The following is a 13,016-nucleotide window of genomic DNA, read 5'->3' as shown; positions in this document are numbered from 1 at the left end:
TGGAGCCCTCTGTATGAGTTTGTGTACATGTACTGTACATTCCCGCTCACCATGACCTCACTTAGCTGTGCCCTCTGTCATGATGATGTATGTCCTGTTTGCCCAGTGTGAATAATTGCCAGCATTTTCTGAGGTTTGCACTGTGGCACGTTCAGCTGACTCCGTCCTCAGCCAACTGCTATATGCCATCCAGGTGTCAGGGGTCATGAAGCCACAGACCTTCACAGGTCTTTTCAAACACAGTGAGACAGTGTGTTTGCCAGGGGCTTTGATTCCTAGCCTAGCAGGAATTCCCTCAGCAGAATGACCAATCTTGGCACTCAACCTGACAGGATATGCAGATCGTAAACTCTGACCTGCTGTCATTTTTTACAGATCCTCTGGAGGAATCGACTGAGATTGCAACACCAACTAACCCGGCAACAGAGATGCTCAAACAGGGTGCAGGTGAGAATATTTACATCAATGTCTAACAGTATTCAATTAAAGGGATAGTTCACCCTAAAAGGAAAATTCTGTCATTAATTACTTGCCTTCATGTCGTTCCAAACCTGTAAGACTTTTGTTCACCTTCGGAACACAAATGAAGATCTTTTTAATTCAATCTGAGTTTTCTGTCCCTCCATTGACAGCTACGCAACTGCCACTTTGACACTTCAAAAACTTTATAAAGAGATTGTAAAACTAATCCATATGAATTGAGCAGTTTAGTCAAAATTTTCTAAAGATACTTGATCGCTTTATATGATGAACAGATTTAATTTAGGCTTTTATTCACATATAAACATTCCTTAACTAACACATCAGTTGTGGTAAACAGAAGCTCAAGCATGTTTGCTTGACGGGCGAGAACCAATGAGGTTCATTCTCATGTTACGCAGCACGTTTGAGCTTCTGTAAGAACCAATGAGGTTCATTCTCATGTTACACAGCACGTTTGAGCTTCTGTAAGAACCAATGAGGTTCATTCTCGTGTTACGCAGCACGTTTGAGCTTCTGTAAGAACCAATGAGGTTCATTCTCATGTTACACAGCACGTTTGAGCTTCTGTAAGAACCAATGAGGTTCATTCTCATGTTACACAGCACGTTTGAGCTTCTGTAAGAACCAATGAGGTTCATTCTCGTGTTACGCAGCACGTTTGAGCTTCTGTAAGAACCAATGAGGTTCATTCTCGTGTTACGCAGCACGTTTGAGCTTCTGTAAGAACCAATGAGGTTCATTCTCATGTTACGCAGCACGTTTGAGCTTCTGTAAGAACCAATGAGGTTCATTCTCGTGTTACGCAGCACGTTTGAGCTTCTGTAAGAACCAATGAGGTTCATTCTCGTGTTACGCAGCATGTTTGAGCTTCAGCAAGAACCAATGAGGTTCATTCTCATGTTACGCAGCACGTTTGAGCTTCTGTAAGAACCAATGAGGTTCATTCTCGTGTTACGCAGCACGTTTGAGCTTCTGTAAGAACCAATGAGGTTCATTCTCGTGTTACGCAGCACGTTTGAGCTTCAGCAAGAGGTTTGTTTTTGCGCGTCAAGCCAGTTTGGTTGAGCTTCTGTTTATATTCGTTGATCAATGTTTATATATGAATAAAAGCCTAAATCAGGGACATTCATTAACTATAATATTTCAAGGGGGAAAAGAAAACTGAGGGATTAGTCAATAGATATAATATATTACATTTGCATGTACTGTAAATACATGAATGGAAACCTAGAGAATGTGAACTCATTTATAAAAAAAAGTACATATCTTGCTTCCTCTGCAGCGAGAAACTAGGTATCATTCATAGAGGTAATATAATATCTATAATGTCAATAAAAGTGATGCATTTAATCTGGAACATTTGTTTAAAAATGGAATTTAATACATTCATGTTCATTGTGTTTAGCACAACTTAATTTAGCACAATCCCCTAAATAAGGTACAATCTGCTCTGAGTGTTAAGCATTCGAGAATGATTATTTATTGGTAGATTTGTATCTATCAGCAATATTTATCCATCTTAGCTCTTTATTAATGCTCTCTTGATACATTAAATGAGGGTTTTATTCTAATAGTCCAAGCATTTTTACTTGTTTATTATCTGATATCAACTCTGAACCAACTGCCATGTTTTCTCCACCCTGGTGTCACTCCTGTGGAAATGATTTAGGGCAGAAGAGTTCATCTGACTCCCATGGTAAACCCAGTGATGCTCTGCGTATTTAATTCATTTATCTGTGTTGTTGTGTTTAACCTGACTTTGACTGCCGTGTCTAGAGAGAGAGCCGCACTCCTCTTTTACTGTCTGTGCATGTGATGATGGTTCAGACCTCCAGAAGCACCTTTACCTGTCTGCTAAAAACTGTTTGGCTGCTGTGTTTTCAGCTTTTTGTCAAGGCCTCGATTGTATTTCAAGAACACCTTTCTGATTGAATATGGCATGTTCTTTCATGACTGATGTTAGATTACTATGCATGGATCTACTGATAGATGATGCCAGTGGTTCTCAGTTTCTTTTCAGCTCCGCCTTTGAGACAAGAAACATATGCCAATCACGAATGCTAATAAGTTGTTGCCATATTTTGATAAAGTACATAATTCTATTAAATTGCAGATAGTTATTTTAATAAAAGAAAAACCATCATCTGCATTTGAGGACTATGAAGATAATGAAAATTTGCAAATGTAAGGGAAAAAATACAAAGAATATTTAAATGTATTTAACAATAATACTAATTGGGTTTGGCAGGAGCAATAATGAAGGGGCTTTCACCAGAGAATTAAACCTGATGCACTATAAGAAAACGCACACAAACATTAGATCAAAAAATGTAAGTGCTAAAATTAACATTAAAATGGAACATAAAATAAAGGCTATTAAATATTGTAATAATATACAAGTAATACCCACAATTTGAGAACCACTGGATTATGCAAATGCAGAATATACTAATGATATGTGTGTGTCTGTGTGTGTGTATGTACAGTATGAAGATTAGAGTTCATATAAAGGTGCAACTGCATTAGATCTTGGCTATAATTGAATTCTGTGCAGACACCACCGTGGTTATTGTATGAATGCATGTTCTCTTGTCTTTCCCAGCATGCAATGTCCTGTACATAAACTCTGTGGATATGGAGTCTCTGACTGGGCCTCAGGCCGTCGCCAAGGCCATCTCAGAAACCCTGACAGCCAGTCCGGCGCCCTCAGCCACCATCGTTCATTTCAAAGTGTCGGCACAAGGCATCACGCTCACTGACAACCAGAGAAAGTGAGTCAACTGTCTGTCTTTCTTTTTCTCTTTCCTCATTCTTTAGTTTGTTTGTTCTTCCATTCTTTATTTTTCTTATTCATTCTTTCATCTGTCTTCGCTATTTCTTTCATTCAGTCATTTGTTCTTTCGTTCCCTTGTTCTTTTTTTCGTCTGTTCATTCTTTATTTCTTTATTTCTAATTCAAGATGTTTTAAAAGCACATACCTTTGATTTCTTTCATTCGTTTGTTCGCTCTTCCTTTCGTTTGTTCTTCCGTTCTTTATTTCACTCATTCGTTTCTTTCTTTCGCTCACTCTTTCATTAATTTGTTTGTTCTTTCGTTTGTTTGTTCGTTCATTCATTCGTTCTTTCTTTCTCTCATTAAAAAGCTACATCTGAACATGTTTTAAAACCTTAATACCTGTCATTTTTCATTTTTCCATCCTATATTTCGCTCACTTTTAAAAAAAATTGTTCGTTCTTTTTTTCATTCATTTTGTTCTTTCATTCATTCATTCGTTCTCTCTTTCTCTCATTCAAAAGGTGAACATGTTTTAAAAGCACATACCTGTGATTTCTTTTGTTTGTTCTTCCTTTCGTTTGTTCGTCCATTCTTTATTCCTCTAATTTTTTTTTTTTTTTTTTTTTCGCTCACTTTTTTCTCATTCATTCCTTTGTTCGTTCTTCCTTTCATTTTTTCTTTCGCTCTTCCATTCTTTCTTTTGCTCATTTGTTCGTTCTTTCTTTCATTCTGTTCTTTGTTCGTTCTTCCATTCCTTTGTTCGTTCCCTTTCATTTGTTTGTTCTTTTGTTCGCTTGTTCATTTGTTAGTTCGTTATCCTTTCATTAATTTGTTCGTTCTTTCTTTCTTTCTCTCATTCAAAAGCTACATCTGAACATGTTTTAAACACACATACCTGTGATTTCTTCAACAGGCTTTTCTTCAGGCGCCATTATCCCATCAGCACGGTCACGTTCTGCAACATTGATCCACAGGAGAGGAAGTAAGCAATCCCTGAAACAGTAGCATTACTTTAGACACAAAAGTCAATGTCACAACATTTATATATTGATCTGTGGATCTAGTGACAGGATCTGGATTATGATTACATGTATTACGAGCTGTCAGAGCACAGAGCTTTATAAATGATCCTTGCCAGGCAGTATTTCTCTTAAATGTTGTTTATTATTACAACTGAGGATTTTTCTAAAGCTAATTTTAAACTTAACACCGTGTCCTAACTACACGCGACAAAAGTTATCTTTTCGATGTTAATTTGAGTTTTTGTCCTAACCAGCCGCGATGGCGACACGCGATGAATCTATTTTAGAAACGGTTTCTATTTGTCTACGACATCGTGGCTGGAATAACACAAAACATGGCAATGATAATCTCAGGTAGTGTTTATGTGTTTTATTTAATGTCAAAAGCATGTAATGTGACTTTGAATATCATTGTGCTCCCAGCTTTGTTAGTTGTACTAAAAGCAACAAGGGATAATTCAGCTCAGATCTTGAAATTAAACAAATTGAAACAAGAACGTTCAAACTGTGAACAAACAAGTATATTCTATGACAAAGATTGTTTTAGTAACTCAGTAAGTATTTTAGTAATGTTTAAATGGTGTAATATTTGTGAATTTGATTATGTACTTATCCATTTCCTTGCGAGTGCCATCAAGATTAATCTCTGGTGCACTTGCCGTGAGAGCCCTCCCACACGCTGTTCTGATTGGCTGTGGTTTTTCATTGATTTATTGCATCTCGCAGTCGCGTCTGGTGTGGACAGGCATGTTGCTTATCGCTGGAATCTTATCGCGTTGCGTGCAGTTAGGATACGGTGTAAGCCTAAGTATTAATGCTCAAGGTTCTTTATGTGTCACATGCATATTATATTCATATGATGTAGTGACATTATTAAAACACATAAAAACAGAACATGAACATAGAATATAGTAGGGGATAGAATAGTGCAGAGAAGAGAATTTTGTGAAAAACAATACAAATGATTCAATGTATATGGATGTATATATACATTGTATTATGTACGTTGCAACCACATTGCAACACGAGCCAGTCACGTGTTCTTCAGGAAATGTCAAAATCTGTGATTTAATGTTGTGGTTTTATTGTATTGCTTTTTGTCATTTTATCCCTTCATCAAAAATATAAATCTATTCATTAAATGTGTTATTATTATTTAGCAAATACTGTAGTTGCCCAAAGTTAAAAATCTGTTTCAATCTCATTCCAGGTGGAGCAAACCAGAAGGTGGAACTGCAAAGTAAGTGATAATAAAGAACTGGATCTTTTGCAGCTTAGCTGCATCTGTTATCTGAAAGCAGTTTAGATACGCATCAGTCTCAAGCACTGCTCCCTCTCCCTGGTGCATCATGGGATAAAATGCTTATGCTCAGGGGTGATGAATGAGCGGGATTGGGAACCTGGTGCTAGCCTGCTAACCCTCACACACGTGTGTCATGATTTACTCACTGAGGCCACAGGACATACAGGAAGGATAAATGCTTCTCACATGCTTCATCGTTCTCATAAACCTGAACCTGATTATTTTAAAGGCTCATATCACCAGAAATCAGGGAGCATTTACATAGAAGCCTTAAAGAAAGAAAAAAAATTTTGATCAAAAAATGTGCAAGAGACTATTATATATAACTATTATAAGTTATCATCAGAGAAAATTAACTAATAATAATAATGAAAAAGGTATAATATGATCCTCTCACACACCCAATCTGAGCATATCTCTTTAAGATTAAACAAGACACTTCATGCTCCCGGAGCAATGAGGCATGTGACAGCCCTCACGGCTCGATCTGGGCAGAGTTTGAAAGAGATTGTTCTGGAACGGCCGTGTTATAAAGCGCTGTGCTGTTGATGCAGTAGGCAGATATGCTAGAGAGGAAGAATAGATCACTGGACTGGGCTGAGGATGAAAGCACATGATTACAGCGAACATCAATCTGCTGGCGTGGTTCAGGAGATGAGAAGAGGAGCTTGAATATAATACCACCACAGAAGGAACAATACTGCAGGGTGTCCAGCGGTAGAGCAGGGATGTGCATTTAACACTAATGTACACTAATGTCACCATGCGTGTACAATACTGTTATAAGAAATGATGGTAACATTTTATAAGCACACAGTAACAGAACAAATTCTTCATTCATTGTCACTGTAATTAACATAGTGTTATTGTTTAATTAGCTCATATATAAAGGGTTAGATAATGCTTTGTTAACTTATTAACATAAATAGTTCTCACTTTAGATTAGGTCACAGAAAATCGGAAAATGTAATTAAGTGCTTTAATCCCACCTTTATTGGACACGCGTTTCCCACACTGTAAACAATTTCGGCTTTGCTGGTAAATTTAACAAATAATAATAAAAAAATCAGCAGGTAACACATTGATTTCAATGTGAAATTTTTACGTTGAAAGACTAAAAAAAAAAGTATTTTCTTGTTAAACATATGAATAAAACACGTTTGGTTTTAGATAAAACTACTAGAGGATATAGCGCTGAAACATCACCACAAACAATCCCGAGTGCATGTGGTGTGATCCGCACCGCTGTTTTGACGCTCTGCTCACTTCAACTAGAAACAGGAAAATGGTGCTACCGTTGTCTCGCGGTCCAGATGGAAACAAGCCAGGGTCCGGATGCATACCTTGGTCTACCATCATTGATTTAATTTATGTAAAACATCTAGTAGCTTATAATTCGTTTGCCGTTTTTTGCACATAAAATCTTTAGTGTTTAAATTGTGTTCATTGAACTGTTTTGAATGTAATTTGTATTGTGATCGGGAACAACTTCATTATTTGAGGGAGGGGCTCGACATCATGATGTCTGTCAGCCATCGGGGGTGGAGGACGGCATCGTCTATAGGCCCAACCCTAATTCACAGCCTAATGATTTTCTAATTCTATTAATTTTGGGGAGGATGGTGACCTGGATATGTGTTTTTTTTAGAATCACACACATACTGCATATTAAGAGTTTTTTCTTTCTGCACAGGTTCTTTGGCTTTGTGGCCAGAAAGCAAGGCAGCACAACGGACAACGTCAGTCACCTGTTCGCAGAGATGGATCCCGATCAACCGGCCACGGCCATCGTCAACTTCGTCTCTAAAGTGATGATCAACTCTCAGAAGCGGTGAACTCTTCACACAGCGCTGCTTTCTGGAGGACTTTCATTTTGCTCAGTTTTATTTTTTTTTTCGTTCTGTGTGTTGGGGTGAGAGGCTGTGTGTACGTGTGGTTGTGAATGTGTGATGAAGGGTTATTCGGATGGTAATGAGGAAGAGGGACAGAGGAAGTGCAGTGTGGGTGTAGAGGAGTGAAGTACAGGGGAGAGGTGATCTTCATCTCAGAGGGGACGTGGAAATGATGTTAGTGATTGTGTTTGTTTTTTAAAAAAAAGGACAAGGAAAAAGTAAAAAAAAAAAAAAAAGGTTGATGAGGGCTGATGTACTGAAATCTGGGGCTGATGTACCAAAGATAAGAGAGCAGTCAGGACAAACCAATTATTATTCAAGCATCCTTGTATATCTTGGTAAACCACAGCTGCTTCGTCAAAACTGTACATATGAACACTCTTCCTCCTCAAAGCGGCTCCTGTTTTTCATGCTACAAGTGCACAACCATTTCATATGCCAGCATTTTCCAGTCCACTCGGAATAAACTTAAAACCTTGTGGGGATTTTAAAGGTCCCTCACATTTAACAGACCTAGCAGAAGCTAAAAGTGAGGACGGGTGAGACATCTTCACCCTCAAAGATGCTCCTCTGAGAGAACATGGGACGCTGGAGTCGTTGTTTCAGTAATTCAGTCTCCATTCACCTCTGGTCCATAAATGTCCAGCAGTTAACTCCTGTTTCTCTACTTGGAAAAGTGCAATCCAATGGCACCTGACATCAGATTCCCAGGTTCATTTCTACTGAATATTTCCGACTTCCAACTGTAAATTCATTCAGTTGCCTGAAACCCAAGTTTGCAGGTGTTTGACTGCGAACAAAAAGTATAGCACCCAAATTGCATTCTCGGTGCAATGCTAGCTTTTGGTAATATTGTCAATATTCAGCGCAATTCAGTTCAATAACAATGTCTGTGGTAAAGTTCTGTTGTAAAGTCTTTTAAGCCGCAACCGAGCAAGCCAAAGGTGAAAGTGGCAGGAAACCAAAACTCCATCAGGTGACAGTAGTCAAAAAGAAACCCTGGGAGAAACCACATCACAAACAAGGTGAGATTAGGATTCCTTGCTGCGGCACAAGTCAGACGTTGTGGACTGTTATTATTCCAAACTTTGAGTTCACCTTCTTCCACAGTAATAGATGGACGTCCGACTTCAAGTGCCATTCTGATTCACTTTCCAACTAGGTAGTTGAGCTGAATGAAGCAACATATCACAAATCTACAAGATTTTTTTTATGCAAGCGTCCATCTTCCTCATCTAGTTCCTGGTCTCCACTTGCTAGTGTCCATCAGCCGCTGCTGAGCTCTCTTCTCTTCAGGTCTGAGTGTGTATCATTGTGTATCTGGCAGTAAGGTGTGAATCTGTCACTGTATCTCTATGCCTCGCTTAAAACACACTCACACTATCATTCTACCCCAAAGTAAGCTAAGTATATATATAAAAAAACACTTCAAAAAGTGATTTTACTGAATATATTTATTGTATTATGTTTTTGCTACGTTTTGTTTTGCGCAATGTTAACTCATTTACCCATAGATATATTGTATAGTCTACATAAAGATTAGCCTCTGAAAGAAATACTCTTTATTTTGGCTAATGTTGCAAAATCATGACGTTTTGAGAAGCTTCTATTATATATGGTGTAAAGTGTATGTATTTGGAAAGCTTGTCATTATTGGATATTTTCTCACATCATTTTTCTTTAGCTTTAGATCGACATAGGCTTTAAAGTAGAAGTCACGGTCACTTTTGCATACGTAAGGATTACATCCTAAAGTTCCTTCGGATAAAGTTGAGTCGGCTGATATGTTTACTGCAAGAGGCTTTGTGTAAAGAAAAGTAAGGAAGTGTCTTTATTTTTGTATTATTATTATTATTAATATTATTATTATTATTTTCCCTCCCAGTATTCAGCCCTTGGTGAAACCCACTTGTTTAGCCGCTCGCAGTGATTCTCTCAGGCAGATTTCAGTATTTTGTTTCATACTGCCATCGTGAGGCGCTGTCAGGTATTGTCAGCCATATCGTCATCTATGCATCCTATACAATTACCTTAGATTCACAGACCAGTTCTGAATCCTTGCTAAATTTAGATTTAAAGTAATACTGCAGTGTTTTAACTGTGATTTGAGGTGAAAGTACTCATTGACTCTTTAGTTTAAGCAGGATGTCCGACCCGTGCCGCCCTGATAACTGTCCCATGTCTCCCCACATAGGGCGTGTCCAAAACAATTTTTGCTTTTTTGTATGTAAATACTTCATTTTTGCCAAAGATTTTATTTCACGTCGATATGTTTGAGAATTGATCACTGTCTGGGCGTATGCGAACGACGGCTTATTGTATTTGGCATGGGAGTCTGTTTTGACTCGATGCACATGCTATATGACGTGTTCAACTGTGTTTGGTTGCCATGATTCCCTTTTGTTTAGCCTTAAAAACTACTCCAAAAGAATGCAAAGCACTTAACGATCAGGAGCTGAATAATAGCAAAACATCAGATAAAAATGACTGCTTTAATAATAACAGCAACACCATGTTTACACTGGAAGCGTCCAGAAGCTCAAGGTTGTCTTCACTGTTTTAGAATCGGCTTTCCATGGGTGGTTTTAAAATGCCAACATTGTTTTACATAAAATTGGCCTGAAAGTTGTAAAAAAAAATTGGTTTAACTTAAAAAAGCAAGTTACCCATTTGCCTTGAAATTGAAACATTTAAGTAATACAAAGAAGGAGATTGGTTTAATCAACAGGAAATATAAATATATGATCTGAAGTTGATTTGACAATTTTTATTTTTTTTATTTTTTACACAGTGTACACCTGTATGTACACATGCATTTAATTCAGATTACATAAGAATTAATTTACAGTTTAACCAGTTAATTTGTCATGTTTCATGAATGAGAATTTAGTATTGAAACAAATGTGTACATTTGGTTAGATGGTTTAAATAAGTATGCCATAGACATCACAAGCTGACTTTGTTGTAAGGAAGATATGAAACTACATAATTCAATTAATTGCAATCAATTCACATTTATGACATTTGCAAGTAAAAAAACAAACGATTTAATTAAGTCTTTGGAATAAAGAAAGTGAAGACAGTTGAGTTGATTCAAATGGGAGCCATCTACATTTGTCATACTGGACGTGTCTGGTGTAGACATGGTGTAAGAGTGATTACGCACACTACAATATATATGCATTTACTTGCTTTGCTTGCCTTTCTGGACATTTCATTCGGTGCATAGGCTCAGATAAACAGCATATTTGTTTTCCAATCAATTCCAAACCACACAGAAAATGTTTTTGCATTAACCTGAAAATATCTAGGCAGTCAGAAAAAGAGATCAGCTCCCTACTCCATGTATTAGTCAGCAGTGTTGTATTATTATTATATATATATTTTTATGTCCACTTGTTAACAGACTTAGAATGTGTGAATGAGCTACTATTGCTGTACAGAACCACGTTGTTTTATTTGCTTCATGTTTTACGGCCTCATTGTATTGTTTTGGCAAAAAATATACATTAAAGAGCGATCCAAATCAGTTACATTAAAGTACACTGTTGCTAGAAAAAGAGTCCTGGTTTGTGCATTTCTTGGATGCTTCAGCGCTAGTTAATCATGTGCATGAGGTGCAGCGTTACACTGCATTAACAGCTCTGAATGAAAGGTATTTGCTTTTACTGATGTAACTGTCACAGCATCAATCACTGCAGAGGCCAAGCCTCTTTTTCCATAGTGCTCAGTCAGATACAGAGGAAAATGAGAAGGGGAAACTTGCACACAAAGAAACCTTGGAGGTTGGTTAATAATTGTCAATGCATTACTTCTAATTCTCTCCTTCATAGCCAAATTAACCTTCATTTATGGATTAGGGTTAGGAATGCATGAAATACAGTAACACAATTAATTCGATCTGATGTCATTACACTGACTATAGATGAAGAAACATGGCAATTTGGATGCTAATCTGTCCAGACGGGCAAAAGGGTCCAACATTTGAGGCTAGATTGAAATTTAAACTATAACAAAATTGAAGAATTTTGGGGAGAAAAGAAAAACAAAAAGAATGTATCACTTACAATTTAGAACATTCTCTTATGCTCACCCAAACTGCATTTATTTAATCAAAAATACAGTTAGAAACGCTAATATTGTGAAGTATTACAATTATTACAAGTGTTCTATATCAATACATTTAAATATGTGATTTATTCCTAGGGATGCAAAGCTGAATTTTCAGCATAATTACTCCAATCTTCAGTGTCACATGATCCTTCAGAAATCATTTTAAAATGTTGATTTGCTGCTCAAGAAACATTATTATTATTATCATCATCATCAATGTTGAAAACTGTTTTTCCTGAAATTTTTGTGGAAACAATACCACAATTTGTGGTAAGATTAAAAATCAAGAGAGAAAGTAATGCTTTTATTCATAAATCAGTGCATTCAATTGATCAAAAGTGACAGTAAAGACATTTACAATGTTAGAAAAGATTTATATTTAATAAATGCTGGTCAGTGAACTTTATATTAAGCAAGTAATCCTGAAAAAAGCATCACTAGGTCCACAAAAATATGAAGCAGCGCAACCGTTTTCAACATTGATAATAATAAATGATTCTTGAGCAGCAAATCAGCATATTAGAATATATTAACATTTGTAATAATAACAATAATTTCGCAATTTTGCTGTTTTACTGTATTTTTGACTAAATAAATGCAGCCTAGGTGAGCAAAAGAGACTTATTTCAAAAACATACAAAATTGTTCTTACACAAAGTTTTGTCAGGTACCGAATCATATAAATGAGTGACGTACTTGAGTGATGTAATTTGAGAAAAATTTTGCACTCAGATTATGCTGGTAATATAATTTGTAAGTAACTTTGCACTAGGGGCGGGGCATGTCTGTCATGGAGATAATGAAAATACTGTTACAAAAATTATTGTTGACAAATACAAACATGAAAACATGAACATATGACTAGAAAATTAACTGCTAGATTATGATGCATCAATGTTTTTGAAAACATTGATGACGGTCTCAAATAATCCAGTCAATAATATCGTAACTGTGAATAAACACCACCCTGCAGAGCTTTATAGCGGGTTAATAAACTCAACCAAACACATCCTATATTAATCAGATATACACCTATTATTACAACATACATATGCCCAAAAGGACGCAAATGTGCATGTGAACTTGACCGTACTAGTTTTTACAGTCTATGGTTTGAAAGGGAAACTCACATTTTGAATGCGCTCTTCCCTTAACAACAACGCTGATACATTGGCAACTAAAGCACAGAGAATTTACAAAATTCTATTACAATATTGGCGCTGCACATCTTGCACTTCATTTTATTTTTCATGATCAAAGTGATTACAGACATCACTGTGCGTTTTTGAAGCAATAATGAGAAACAACTTTAAATAAAACATAGGTCTACTGTTAAAAAATATGAGAACAAAATAACACTGCCGCATTATTAATATAATCAATGATTTTGAAAAAGAAATAGCATATAACCGTCTCAAATAACCCAGA

The 13,016-nt window shown here is 36.6% G+C and overlaps 1 protein-coding gene across 17 annotated transcripts in view; it reads left to right on the top strand.

Moving 5' to 3' along the window:
- Positions 1 to 7,910, top strand: part of tns1b (tensin 1b) — a 322,198-nt gene extending 314,288 nt beyond the window's left edge. For 10 of the 17 annotated variants that reach the window (XM_079822505.1, XM_079822502.1, XM_079822492.1 and 7 more), the window contains 6 exons: positions 376 to 447; positions 2,153 to 2,179; positions 3,086 to 3,254; positions 4,172 to 4,240; positions 5,491 to 5,520; positions 7,277 to 7,910. In XM_079822505.1, the coding sequence (XP_079678631.1) occupies positions 376 to 447; positions 2,153 to 2,179; positions 3,086 to 3,254; positions 4,172 to 4,240; positions 5,491 to 5,520; positions 7,277 to 7,418 (509 nt within the window). In that variant the 3' untranslated portion in view covers positions 7,419 to 7,910. The remainder of the gene's footprint in view (positions 1 to 375; positions 448 to 2,152; positions 2,180 to 3,085; positions 3,255 to 4,171; positions 4,241 to 5,490; positions 5,521 to 7,276) is intronic. The other 7 variants (XM_079822507.1, XM_079822504.1, XM_079822508.1 and 4 more) reach the window with 1 other exon arrangement.
- Positions 7,911 to 13,016: the final 5,106 nt, after the last annotated feature.

This window comes from Gobio gobio (genome assembly GCF_949357685.1).
Source record: "Gobio gobio genome assembly, chromosome: 7".
Lineage (NCBI taxonomy): Eukaryota > Metazoa > Chordata > Actinopteri > Cypriniformes > Gobionidae > Gobio > Gobio gobio.
This window is presented reverse-complemented; position numbering and strand designations above follow the sequence as displayed.